This window comes from Xyrauchen texanus, chromosome 5, assembly GCF_025860055.1.
Source record: "Xyrauchen texanus isolate HMW12.3.18 chromosome 5, RBS_HiC_50CHRs, whole genome shotgun sequence".
In the NCBI taxonomy this organism is placed as follows: domain Eukaryota; kingdom Metazoa; phylum Chordata; class Actinopteri; order Cypriniformes; family Catostomidae; genus Xyrauchen; species Xyrauchen texanus.
This window is the reverse complement of record NC_068280.1, coordinates 17,695,884-17,710,470: the sequence shown is the minus strand read 5'-3', so window position 1 is coordinate 17,710,470 and position 14,587 is coordinate 17,695,884. Positions and strand designations below refer to the sequence as shown.

At 39.8% G+C, this 14,587-nt stretch overlaps 1 protein-coding gene across 1 annotated transcript in view; it reads left to right on the top strand.

Annotated features, from left to right (window-relative positions):
- Positions 1 to 12,974: 12,974 nt before the first annotated feature.
- The window catches only part of LOC127643434 (rho GTPase-activating protein 10-like), a 135,131-nt gene continuing 133,518 nt past the window's right edge, over positions 12,975 to 14,587 (top strand). Inside the window, exon 1 of the mRNA XM_052126185.1 lies at positions 12,975 to 13,532. Coding sequence (XP_051982145.1) covers positions 13,379 to 13,532 — 154 coding nt within the window. The 5' untranslated portion in view covers positions 12,975 to 13,378. The remainder of the gene's footprint in view (positions 13,533 to 14,587) is intronic.

Genomic DNA, 14,587 nt, shown 5'->3' with positions numbered 1-14,587 from the left:
ATGTCATAGGTCAATATCTTTTGCAGCACTTAAATGTGTTAATCCAGAAGGCCAGTATTTATCTGGAGGTCTTTGTACAGGTTTATTAATGTAATTATAATTTACGCTTATGTGTTCCTATGATATGCAATGGAAGTACATTTTTATGTTTAACATGGGTGTATTCACAATACATAGCATACGATATAATATTTTAAGATTATTTATCATTATGTTAAGTACATCATTAAAGTTAAGATAGTAAATGTATTTATATATTTTGTAGTAGCTAATATAACAAGCAAGTACACTGCGGGAATTATGAATTATACCAATGGAGTATGGATTGCTTTTATGCTGCCTTTATGTGCTTTCTGGAGCTTCAAAGATTAATTTGCAATGTGTTCCACATTCAAACCAAAATATCTGACTGTCTGTTGGTCGGAGCTAATGACTGTAAATTAGAAAGTTGTTCGAGCTTGACGAGAACAATATACACGCCGAGTTTTGTAACTGTAGATAGAACTAAGTTATAACACACTTCATGTGTCCTTTTTAGTCATAAATTAATTTCCTTGCCACGGCCAAAGCGTTAGAGATATCAAAAATCCGTCGGCAATGTAGCATCCTCAATGTCTTGACTTCATGCTGACCGAGTTTGGTGGCGATTGGATTAATTCTCTAGGAGGAATATATATAATTCCAGAGCATGTGTTTCCAAACAACCCATAATATCCGACTTCCTGTTGGGCTGGCGTAAAACTTAGAGCACGAAAGTTGTTCGGCCCGATGAGATATAGAAGTGTACCGAGTTTCATATTATTACATGCAAGCATGTTTGATATATGGACCAAGTTTTCAGACCCCGTTCAAGGGGGCGCTGTCGAGCCCCCCTGCCACGCCCGGGTACCAGCTTCAGCCCGGCCCCGATGGCCGCGGGTTCTGACCTGTGTGCAAAGTTTCAAGAGTTTTTGAGTACGTTAAGGGCCCCAAAAGTCCCAGAAACCTTGAAAAACAATATCTTAATGCAAATCTTACCCAACAGAGAAGTGGCTGTTTCACACCACTTCTCATTTACTTACATTATTAGCCATGTCTACTGGCTAATAAATGTGATGTGTCTGTCGAGTTTCATGCAATTTCAAGTATGCTAAGAGTCTCAAAAGCATCAAAAAAGAATATTCGAGTTTGAAGCATTGCCGCGGCAACAGTATCCAAGATATCAATAATCCTTTCCCATGTCTACATCTGCCGTGTGTTTACATTACACACCAAAAGTTTTAAGTAAATTGGGTAAAAATAAGAGGGTGATTTCAAAGCATTTTGAAAGTGACACACTTCCTTCTGCCAGTTGGTGGCGCTATAACTTTGACTCACAATAGTCACATCCATGCGATCGGCCTGTTACAGCGAACACACTATCACCACGAAACTCGGTCAGCATGAAGTCAAGACATTGAGGATGAAAAATTGCCGGCGGATTTTTGATATGTCGAACGGTTTGGCCGTGGCGAGGAAACGAAATGATGGCGCGAAAAGAGAAACAGGAAGTGTGTTATAACTTCTGCATACATTAATTGATCTCGATGAAACTTCAGCAGTGTGTTCACTGTAAGAGGCCGATCGCATGGATGTGACTATTGTGAGTCAAAGTTATAGCGCCACCAACTGGCAGAAGGAAGTGTGTCACTTTCAAAATGCTTTGAAATCACCCTCTTATTTTTACCCGATTTACTTAAAACTTTTGGTGTGTAATGTAAACACACGGCAGATGTAGACATGGGAAAGCATTATTGATATCTTCGATACTGTCGCCGCGGCAACGCTTCAAACTAGAATATTCTTTTTTGATGCTTTTGAGACTCTTAGCATACTTGAAATTGCATGAAACTCGACAGACACATCACATTTATTAGCCAGTAGACATGTGCAAAGTTTCAGAAACGGGCGTGGTGCAGGGGCTCAGTAGCGCCACCTTTTGACAAAAGTGGGGGGGTTGCTTTACACTTTGACCCACAGTCACAAAACTCAGTATTTTTATTGTTGTCATCGAGCCGGACAACTTTCTAATTTACAGTCATTAGCTCAGATCAACAGAAAGTCAGATATTTTGGTTTGAATGTGGATGTTTTGGAGAATTTTCTCTGCCTCTCTCACTGACCCTACGTCTCTCTGTGTCTGGGGGGAGGGGGGTGATTTGGCTGTTGAATGAGAATGCTTTTATTTTTGTTTTTCAAGGTTTTGGGGCCCTTAACGTGCTTGAAAACTCTTGAAACTTTGCACACGGGTCGGAACCCGCGGCCATCAGGGCCGGGCCGAAGATGATACCCGGGCGTGGCAGGGGGGCTCGACAGCGCCCCCTGGAATGGGATTCGAACACTTGTCTGTATATCAAACATGCTTGCATGTAATAATATGAAACTCGGTACACTTGTAGATCTCATCGGGCCGAACAACTTTCGTGCTCTAAGTTTTACGCCAGTCCAACAGGAAGTCGGCTATTATGGGTTGTTTGGAAACACGTGCTCTGGAATTATATATATTCCTCCTAGAGAATGAATCCAATCGCCACCAAACTCGGTCGGCATGAAGTCAAGACATTGAGGATGCTACATTCGGACGGATTTTTGATATCTCGAACGGTTTGGCCGTGGCGTGGAAATTGATTTAGGACTAAAAATGGACACATGAAGTGTGTTATAACTTAGTTAGTTCTATCTACAGTTACAAAATTCGGCGTGTATATTGTTCTCGTCAAGCCGAACAACTTTCTAATTTACAGTCATTAGCTCCGACCAACAGAAAGTCAGATATTGTGGTTTGAATGTGGATTTCTTGGAATTCCTGACAGACAGAGTGACCCCTCCCATTCTGTGTTTTTTCTCTCTGTGTCTCTCTCTCTGACAGACAGAATGGCCTGCCATTTTTTTTGTGTGTGTGTGGGGAGGGAGGGGAGGAATTTCTCTGTTGGAACTTTGAAGCTCCAAAAATCACATAAATGCAACATAACAGTAACCCATAACACTCCAGTGGTTTAATCCATACTTTCAGAAGGGATATTATAGGTGTGGGTGTGAAAAAGATAAATAGTATATATTGTATGTAGTATATATAGTATTTTTATATTTTTACTATAAATTGTCCACCCTGCTCAGGAGGGGTGATATGCTTAAGTAAATCACCCAAAAAAAACAAAAAACAACTGAAACGGAACTCTTAAGAGAGAAGAGCTTGTGAAAGTGAAAGTAGAGATTTATAGTAAAAAAATGACTTAATTATTGATCTGTTTCACACCACTTCTCATTTACTTACATTGAAAGGACCAACAGAGCTGAGATATTTGTAACCCAGATGATCCAGGCTACCAGTAGAAGAGTTGAGAGATGTGTAAAAAGATGGGAAAATTAAGAAAATGTGAATAAGAGAGAACAACGAGTGCTTTAGAAGAGAAAGTGTTTCATCCACTTATGGATCGCGCTGCATTGACTGACACTCCAATGAGCCAATGGTAGCAGCGCACTGAGACTGCGCAGGCCACACTGCTGTTGTCAAAAAAAACATTGGGAGAGAGCGAGCGAGTCTGACGAAGCAGATACTCCTCATTAAAAAGTAGATATTGAGGAAAAGAAACTTGAATGCAATCAAAAGATTACATTTGAGTGAAAGTGATAACTTTGAAGAGCTGACCTGAAGTCGAGAATAAAAACCGATGTAGATACACGGAGCGCAAAAAGCACCGCAAATTATCTTCTTGCAAAATAAGATGTGAAATTCTTGCCTTGGTGAGTTGTTTTTTTGTTTATTGACTTGACATTTTACAAGAAACTGTTGCAGACGCAGCGGCAAATCAGTAGTGTGACATTAGAGTTCATATAGGCTGCTTGTGCATAGTGTGTGAGCTAGTGTTAATTTGCACGTTGGGCTAAAGCTAATCACATGTGAAGATGCAAACGAGTCGATGAAAAGTGACAATGTTGTGTGTAAGTGTCAAGATATTGAGTTAATGCGTTGTTTGAAGTGTATACATGATATTTGTTGATGAAAGTGTTTGAATGGAAGATTAATTATTGTTCTGCCTTGTGTTTTTGCAAGGCTGTTTTTTTTTGTTGTATGTTTGTTTCTTCCGAGAAATTGTGATCAACATCCTGGATACGTGCAACGCATATGAGCGTATGTAAAAGGCGAGCCACCCACGGAGACCATTTGATTGAACTTTGATCTTGAACTCATCGAAAGTGGTATGAGAAACCTTTTCGTTTTCGGACAAATTGGACCGAGACTTTGTTTTTGCATATTTTTCCTCGAGCTTTGAACGGAGAGACATCGATTCTGAACTGAACGATTCTAAAGAGTCAAAAACTCTTTTGATCCGAGTCATTTGACTCTGAACTGACACTAACTGAATCAATTCAGTGGATTTTGAACATTTGATTCATTTGGCTGAAAAGACTGTTACATTTTAAATTGAAAGAGTGATTTGAGTTATTAAGTTGCAATATGTTGTTTTGAGAACATTGTTTATTGTTTCTAAAAATGTTATTGGGTCATAACCAAACTGAGTCTGAGTTTTCCAAGTTTCATTTTATTATTTCATTTTCATACAAAGTATATGACAACTGTTGTCAGTTGAGGTGATTTGTTTGAGTTGATGAGTCCAACTTCCTGGAATTTCAAAAAAGAGATTTGATTGTAAGCATTATCATACATTGTATGTTGTCAAATTACAGTATTGAGATTTACATGCTCCAGACAAATTGCAATTAGGAATTTCTTCAACGAATACAAGATTCCAACCAGTAAAAAAAAGCTCTTGGTTTTCACCTACCTGCTGTGTTGTTTCCCTCTCGCCAGTAGCCGCTCCTTATCTTCTGATCAGTTGGCCCATATCGAATTATATTGAACCTTATACAAGTGTGACACACAAGACCTGGCACGTGTGCCTCGTTACATATTCTTGCATACTTTGTGGTTGATATGTGCCCTCGATGCGCACTTTTGCAGAGCCCACACTGATGCAAGGTCTACAGCACACATCTTCTCGACAGTCAAGTCGAGGTTATGTTATTGCCCATCGTGCACAGCGACCCTAAAGGCACGGGGGTGGCGGTGCCACCGGCTTGGGCCCGCCATCGCTGCTTGCAGCTATATTTATTATTATTAGGGCCCAAGCACAAAGTGCGTAGGACCCTATTGTTTTCGTTAGGATTATTATTATTATTATTTTTTTTTTTTACGACTATTGGGGCACTTTTGGGGCTCTTAACGTGCTCAAAAACTCTTGAAACTTTGCACACTGGTCAGAACCCGCGGCCATTAGGGCCGGGCTGAAGCTGGTACCCGGGCGTGGCAGGGGGGCTCGACAGCGCCCCCTGAAACAGGGTCCGAAAACTTGGTCCATAAATCAAACACGCTTGCATGTAATAATATGAAACTCGGTACACATATAGATCTCATCGTTTCATATATCCTTCATACTTTTACTTTTTACCTCAGCCCAACAGGAAATCGTCTATTTAGGGTTCTTTGGAAAACACATGCAATGGAATGTGAAATACTCCTCCTAGAGAATTCCACCAATCGCCACGAAACTTCGGTCAGCATGAAGTCAAGACATTGAGGATGAAAAACTGCCGGCGGATTTTTGATATCTCGAACGGTTTGGCCGTGGCGAGGAAACGAAATTATGGCGCGAAAAGTGAAACAGGAAATGTGTTATAACTTCTGCATACATTAATTGATCTCGATGAAACCGCAGCAGTGTGATCGCTGGAAGAGGCCGATCGCATGGATGTGACTATTGTGAGTCCAAGTTATAGCGCCACCAACTGGCAGAAGGAAGTGTGTCACTTTCAAAATGCTTTGAAATCACACTCTTATTTTTACCCGATTTACTTAAAACTTTATGTGTATAATGTAAACACACGGCAGATGTAGACGTGTGAAAGGATTATTGATATCTTAAATACTGTGGTCGTGGCAGCGCTTCAAAGTTGAATATTCTTTTTTGATGCGTGGTGCAGGGGCTCAGTAGCGCCACCTGTTGACAAAAGTGGGGTATTGGTTTTATACTTCGACCTAGAGTCACAAAACTCAGGAATTATATTGTTCTCATCGAGCCGGACAACTTTCTAATTTACAGTCATTAGCTCAGACCAACAGAAAGTCAGATATTTTGGTTTGAATGTGGAACACATTGCAAAGGAAACTTTGAAGCTCCAAAACCCCATAAAGGTAGCATATGAAGGGAGCAAATAGCAAGGAAGTGTGTTATAACTTCTGCATACATTAACTGATCTCGATGAAACTTCAGCAGTGTGTCACATGGATGTGACTATTGTGAGTCAAAGTTACAGCGCCACCAACTGGCAGAAGGAAGTGTGTCACTTTCAAAATGCTTTGAAATCACCCTCTTATGTCTCAAGTGAACAAACAGAGCAACAGAAAGTCAGATATTTTGGTTTGAATGTGGAACACATTACAAATTAACTTTGAAGCTCCAAAAAGCACATAAAGGGTGCATAAAAGCAAGGAAGTTTTGTTATAACTTCTGCATACATTAACTGATCTCGATGAAACTTCAGCAGTGTGTTCGCGGGAAGAGGCCGGTCGCATGGATGTGACTATTGTGAGTCAAAGTTATAGCGCCATCAACTGGCAGAAGGAAGTGTGTCACTTTCAAAATGCTTTGAAATCACCCTCTTATGTCTCAAGTGAACAAACAGAGCAACAGAAAGTCAGATATTTTGGTTTGAATTTGGAACACATTGCAAATGAACTTTGAAGCTCCAAAAAGCACACAAAGGAAGCATAAAAGCAAGGAAGTGTGTTATAACTTTTGCATACATTAACTGATCTCGATGAAACTTCAGCAGTGTGTCACATGGATGTGACTACTTGAGTCAAAGTTATAGCGCCACCAACTGGCAGAAGGAAGTGTGTCACTTTCAAAATGCTTTGAAATCACCCCTTATGTCTCAATTGAACAAACAGTTGATAAAGAAATCGGGTATCAATATACTGAATTATGAATTATTGCAGTGATCAATGTCCGGTTAAGATGAAAATAAACTATCGCTCTGTCTAAGCGATTATCTTTCTGAAACACGTCACAAAAACTTACAGAAACGGATAACACAAACATGATGTTGGAAATATACACTTATCAGAATAGTTATATTAAACTTTAGTCTATTTCAGTTAAAGCCATTTAAGTTATAAAGCTGTCTCATGTAATTTCTCCTTTAATTCTATAATATAACCACTAGGTGGAGTTCTAAGCCTATTTTCTGTATTCTCGTTGTTTTAACGTATGAAGAAGACTTGTGTACATGTTGTTGAGAACGCAGTAAAGTGTGACGCATATTTCGTTCTGTGAGTTTTATGAGTACTCCGAGTCTTTATTAAAACCAACACATGAAACATATGTCTAAAGGAAGTAGGGATGGGCTTATCGATCCTAACGTATCAAGATCCGAGTATGATGTTGTTTTAGGGTTGTCTGACTAGAGCTGTCGCGATAGTCAATATATCGACTTATCGCACGATATATGTAAATGAGCGCGATCATTTTTGGTGCCGCGATATATTGCAACTGATAATTTGTTTTATTATTAAAAATAATAATCAGATTCATTTTTACATTAAAATGAATGTCACCAACATTTTAGTTGATCGCGCTGCCTCTGTCATCTTGTCTGCACTCTGTGTCGGAGGCGGGGCTCAGGCAGCGTGTCCACACACACACACACACACACACACACACACACACACACACACACACAGACACAGAGAGAGAGAGAGAGAGAGAGAGAGAGAGAGAGAGCGGACACCGTCAGGTGAAGAGAAGGCGTGAACCAACTGCATTTTAAAGTGTTCTGTTTCGTGACATCTTCAGCGAGCCAGTTAGGAAGAACGAGTCCAACATGGAATTGATTTCAAAGCCGCAATCTTCAGCTCCGGTGTGGGAACATTTTGGCTTTAAGCCGAACGAGAGAGGAGAGCTAATTAACGTGAACGAGCCGGTATGTCGACTGTGTTTTAAAACAGTAGCAGCGTAAAGCTACGTACACACTGCCAGCGACTTTATCGCTGCAGGTCGCCAGTGGCTGGCGGTGAAGTCGCTAGTGGGTGTTCCCACTACTGGTTGCCTAGTAACGTTTATAAATGACATTCACGGATGTCATTCCATTGCTGTTGACAGCGAATCTCTTTTCTTGCCACTAAAAACAAACATTTTGTAGGGAAAAGACTAAATATAAATGGAATCAGTACATAAAATGCTTTATATCAAAGATGAATGAGAAACAAGGCGTGCTGTTTGCCAGAGCGGCTGTTTATCTGCGGCGTAAAATGCAAATGTCGGTCTGTATGGGTCCATAAAATCCCCGCGATCTCAGATACACCTTTCCACGCAGTATTTTTCTTTAAAATGTCCTTGTACGTGGGAAGAGACATATCATAGAGCACTGGAACATTTCTAACAGCAAGAATTAGCCTTTCATCCATCTTTCCGTTACTGCAGGAGCTGAGAGAAGAGAGAAGGATCACGTGAGCTCTCCCGTCGTCTCTGCTATTGGCTGTCGCTTCGTTAGTCGCTCCAAAGTTGAACTTTTCTCAACTTTGTCGCGTCGCTGGACACGCCCACATCTAGCGCCAACGGTCGCGACAGCTCAGTATCGCCGGAAGTCGCTGTGCTCGCATTGAAAATGAATGGTATTGAGTCGCTGTCGCGCGCGATGTCGCTGGCAGTGTGTACGTACCTTAAAGAGGCAACACAACAAACTTAAAATCGCACCTAAAACATAACCATCCCACCCAGTTTTTCAACCTGGGAACAACAACTGCAGCTGGAGTTGGAGAGGGGCCTTCTTCCAGACAGTTATCTGTTGCAGATGCCTTTTCCCGACAGTGCAAATATAAACGTGACAGCGCGAAATGGCGCACACTCACGGATAGCGTAACTCGCTATAAAGGTACGTACACACTGCCAGCGACTTTATCGCTGCAGGTCGCTGGTGGCTGGCGGTGAAGTAGCTAGTGGGTGTTCCCACTACTGGTTGCCTAGTAACGTTTATAAATCACATTCATGGATGTCATTCCATTGCTGTTGACAGCGAATCTCTTTTCTTGCCACTAACAACAAACATTTTGGAGGGAAAAGACTAAATCTAAATGGAATCAGTACATAAAATGCTTTATATCAAACATGAATGAGAAACAAGGCGTGCTGTTTGCCATAGCGGCTGTTTATCTCCGGCGAAAATGCAAATGGCGGTCTGCCTGGGTCCATAAAATCCCCGCGATCTCAGATACACCTTTCCACGCAGTATTTTTCTTAAAAATGTCCTTGTACATGGGAAGAGACATATCATAGAGCACTGGGAAATTTCTAACAGCAAGAATTAGCCTTTCATCCATCTTTCCGTTACTGCAGGAGCTGAGAGAGAGAGAGAGAAGGATCACGTGAGCTCTCCCGTCGTCTCTCTTATTGGCTGTCGCTTCCGTTAGTCGCTCCAAAGTTGAACTTTTCTCAACTTTGTCGCGTCGCTGGACCCGCCCACATCTAGCGCCAACGGTCGCGACAGCTCGTGTCGCCGGAAGTCGCTGTGCTCGCATTAAAAATGAATGGTATGGAGTCGCTGTCGCGCGCGATGTCGCTGGCAGTGTGTACGTACCTTAAGAAAGACTGTTTAGCACAGCTGGTAACATTGTTACCCCAGTAAGATCCTGCCTTAAGCCCCACAAGGTAAACATGTTGGTGTTCCTTTCTCGGAATCTGCCTAACAATTAAAAAACTAATCTGGCAGCAGCAATGTCCTGTTGATGCATCTGTGCCTTTGTGTGAGACACTTTAAAAGTTTAAATTGACATATTAGCCTACTTTGTTTTGATCTAGTTCTTGATACCTTGCACTTTTTTGTTAACGAAAGTGTATTTATTTACTTGTTTTATTTATTTGGGATATATTTTTTCACATTTCACAATGTCTAAATATTGAATAGAATAAGAATAAAATGTTCTTTGTTCTTTGAAACAGTGTACTTGCATTATTATGCTATTATATTGTCATTATGTAATCAGTGGCATAAAATGGTCTGAAAATTACAATAATATCGTTTATCGCAATTAATTTATGTGCAATATATCGCACAACAAAAAGTAGTTATCGTGACAGCTCTATGTCTGACAGATTATTTTTGCTCGCATCTTCACGAAGGTTTGTCGGTTGTATACAATGTTTGCCTGTTTGAACATTCAAGCGATTTTACACTATTCAACTCAACAAATGTGAAAACAACTCAAATACATGTTTGCGAGCAGATTGAGTGACACAGCAATCGAGAAACACGTCACAAAATTCAAGTGAACAAAATCAGCCATTCACGCAGTCTGTATTTTATCGTCTCACAATGAATACAGATGCAACAAGCACGGCACAAAACGAAAATAATGATACTTCTCTGTTCTCAAAAGATTAAACTGAACTGTGCCTTGAATATCGTAACATGCGATAAAACCCTCTTAAAGAGACAGTAACAATTTAGCCTTCGCCCTGAACATAGACAAGTCATTGAAAAGTACAAATGGTATTATTTTAAGTTTTTTAATTTCTCTCTTACGCTGTAAAATGCCACGTTTTTGAATGGCATGTAAAATGTAAAAATAATCACTGATGATTTAAAAATCAAAGCACTGACCATTTAAAGTGTGAGCTTGTACATTTTGAAATTTATAAACAGTCACAGCAATGCAGTGTTATTATGTACCTAGATAGTCTTTCAAATAAAATGAGTTTACCCCAAAAATATATTTCTCTCATCATTTACTCACCCTCAGGCAGGTGCACACATAGACATCAAAGGGGCTTGAGCACCTGCCCTTTTTCTTCCTCGAGAGAAATTAGTGCCCTTTTTTCTGGGGTGTTTATTTTTATTTTTTAATAAATAAATTAATATATATATTCCTGTTTGCGCACAGCTTCCTGTCAAACAAATATATTTATTAAATAAAAAACATCAGGTCGGTAGATGAGATTTTGTCGATGCCCGCCCTCCCTCAGCGTCGTGTACAGTGCCTCGACTATACAGCTAATTAGCCAAAAGCAAATATAGTTAACTTGTGTCTTGCTAACATTCATGACTCATGAGCTACTAGCTAATGTAATAGGTTAGCTAAAGTCTAGCTAAGGCAATATATCATGGCCATACAGGCCAATATACTGTACTTATTGGAGACATTACAGGTGAATACAGTCACATTTGTGTGATGTACTTAACATAATGATAAATAATCTTAAGATATTATATCGTATGCTATGTATTGTGAATACACCCATGTTAAACATAGAAATGTACTTCCATTGCATATCATAGGAACACATAAGCGTAAATTATAATTACATTGATAAACCTGTACAAAGACCTCCAGATAAATACTGGCCTTCTGGATTAACACATTTAAGTGCTGCAAAAGATATTGACCTATGACATCCTATGACATCAAAAATTATTCTACATTTGAATTATCTCATAGATGTGACTATTGTGGTTCACGGTCATAGGCCCTGTCCTAAATGGCACACTTCATATGAATTTTCAGTCTTGTGTACTTATTTCATGTGTTCATTAACTCCATGAGACCGAAGGGTGTCTCATTTTTCATTTTAGGTATCGGAAGGGTGCTCACGCATACTTTGTGGTCGATATGTGCCCTTGATGCGCACTTTTGCAGAGCACACACTGATGCGAGCTCTACAGCACACATCTTCTCGACAGTCAAAGCGAGGTTACGTTATTGCCCATCGTGCACAGCAACCCTAAAGGCACGGGGGTGGCGGTGCCACCGGCTTGGGCCCGCCATCGCTGCTCACAGCTATATTTATTTTAGAGTTTGTAGTAAAATACGACCACATAATTTTCTTGACAGATTTTGTGAGAATCTTTTAAAGGGATAGTTCACTCCAAAATGAAAATCCTCTCATTATTCACTCACCCTCATGCCATCCCAGAGGTGTATGAATGGTGGCCAGAACTTTGAAGATCAAAAAAAGTCCTTATTTACTATAAATCTTCACTTTCACTTCCTCATTCTTCTATTGCTTGCTTTTGGCGATTTGCATTCCTTGTGCATATCACCATCTACTGGGCAGGGAGGAGAATATATAATAAAAAAAATATTGACGTAAATATTGATCTGTTTCTCACCCACAATTATCAAATCCTTTCAGAAGATATGGATTTAAACACTGGCATCTTATGGATCACTTTTATGCTGCCTTTATTTGCTTTTTGGACCTTCAAAGTTCTGGCCACCATTCATATGCATTATATGGACCTATAGAGCTGACCTGTGTTCTGCAGAAGAAAGAAAGTCATACACATCTGGGATGCATGAATGTGAGTAAATGATGGGAGAATTTTCATTTTGGGTGAACTATCCCTTCAGGTGTGTGAGTGGATGTGCACCACTATTTTCAAATATCGATACATAAAAGAGTTTGTGTTTATTAAGACTGTAATATGATGAATGCCTAATTTTCATTTTTTTTTAAAGTTATTTACGTATTTACCTGTTTCAGATCTGGGATCCCGCCAATGCAAATTTAACATAAAAAGGTCCTCCAACCCGTCGTTGTAACTAAAGCCTAGATCTCATTTTGAACATATTTTATTTGGTCATATCTGAGCCACTCTAGTGCAGCTCAGCCCCCGTGCAGCAGGTACGTGCAGTACAATCAGACGGAGAGAAACAGCAGAAAGCCCCTGTTTAAAGTTCCACGTAAGATTAAAACATACTGACACTGACCAGCGCATTATGACTTATCATACTAACAGCGTTAATTAAGAAAAATAAGAATCGAATACTAATAAAAACGACTTATTAGGTATGAGCAAAGGTAAACCGCTTACGAGCCAATGTCTGCGAAAGGCCATTCCCGGAAAATGTCCCGGTTTTCCAGAATGCCAGGCGTGATGACGTATTTGCGTGAAAAAGCCCCTAAAGTCCTGCACGCGGGAGGAGACTTTCGCGCGACTGTCATACGCGGACTCGGGAAAAAAAATCCCTGACTGGACATTACTACTACCTTTATTTAAATAGATATCTCTACAACCTTGAGCTGTTTAACGTATCTGTTGAGAGTTTAAACCTGGGACATACCAAGTTACGTCGTGCGAGGGGTTTGACTTTGGTAGAGTTTTGTTTGGTGAAGTTTCGTCGCGTTTGGTCACAGCGAAATATACGAGGACGCGTTTGTATAACCTTTTTTCCTTCAACTTTCTCTTTGTTTTCCTTCGTTTTTAATTGTTGCTGTTTTATTTTGACCAGTTTTTCATTCACGGGTCACCTTTTTAACGAAAATTAGACGCTAGCTAGTCTGTAAACTAGCAGTCTTTTGAAAATGGGTTTACACCCGTTGGAGTTCAGTGAATGTTACCTGGACAGTCCTGCTTTCAGAGAGAAAATCAAAGCTCATGAAGCCGAGTTGGACAAAACCAGCAGATTTATCAAAGAACTATACAAAGATGGGAAGAATCTCATCAATGCCATAAAACGTAAGTGTCAACCCATTTCATGTCTCGAGACATTTCACAACACCTACAATGCAAAGTGTTTTTCTTATAGCTGTGTTTTATTATTTAATTTGCAAATAATTATGAATTAAATGCGAACGGGTGTCATTTAGCCTGACAGTTCATCAACATGTTATCCAGTCACTATTGATATGTGATATAATAAATCATCAACCCAAATCAATACAACGGTAATTTTGGTCAAGGTCAACGGAACGAGACTTTGCTGGAGAAGGTTTGCTGGAGTACTACCAGTTAAGGGAGAGTAACATGGATCATTTGGTGTAGTGCTCATAGAGAAAATGAGCTTGCGTGGCACACCCGTTGCTGACCTCATCTGATCTTGGCTTATGATTTACATGCATACTGAACTAATTTATGTGCAAATCACCAGGTGTCTTAAAAGTCTGATTTTTTTGGGTCTGATTACATATGGATTTGCACCACTCAAATACAATTCAATTTATTTGAAAGGCCACACTTCTCAGTTTGGGATAGAACAAACGCCTTGTCAGACTTCAGTAGTTATGCATCTTCATATGTGGCTTATCACCTTAGTCAGGTGACCCTCCTTGTCCCAGCCATGTGTAATGCTTATTGTAAACATGCCACGCATCCTGCCATTTAGGCTATGCGCTTATTATTTCTGCCTTCTGCCTTGGAGTTTAAGAAAGGGCAGAACAAATGAGCTAAAAATAAAACTTGCGTTTTACTAAAGCACACATTGATTGTTCAGTCCTTTTTTGGACTTGTTTGAGTTAGTAGGATCTCAGTATCTGTACTTGCTTATCTTTGACATGAGAGCTTTGAAGCTGTTTCTTGTAATTTTTATTTTTTTATTATTAAAAAGAACTGTTAATTTTAGATATGATGTTGTCATTGGTTCCTCTTTCTTTTTTCAGTTGTGTGAATAATGCAATAAGTTGTGTCATCACTTCCAGAATATGTAATATTGTAAAAGTGCAAATTTAAAGGAATAGTTCACACAAAAATTCAAATATAAGACTTACTTACTTCTGCAGAATACAAACAAAGAT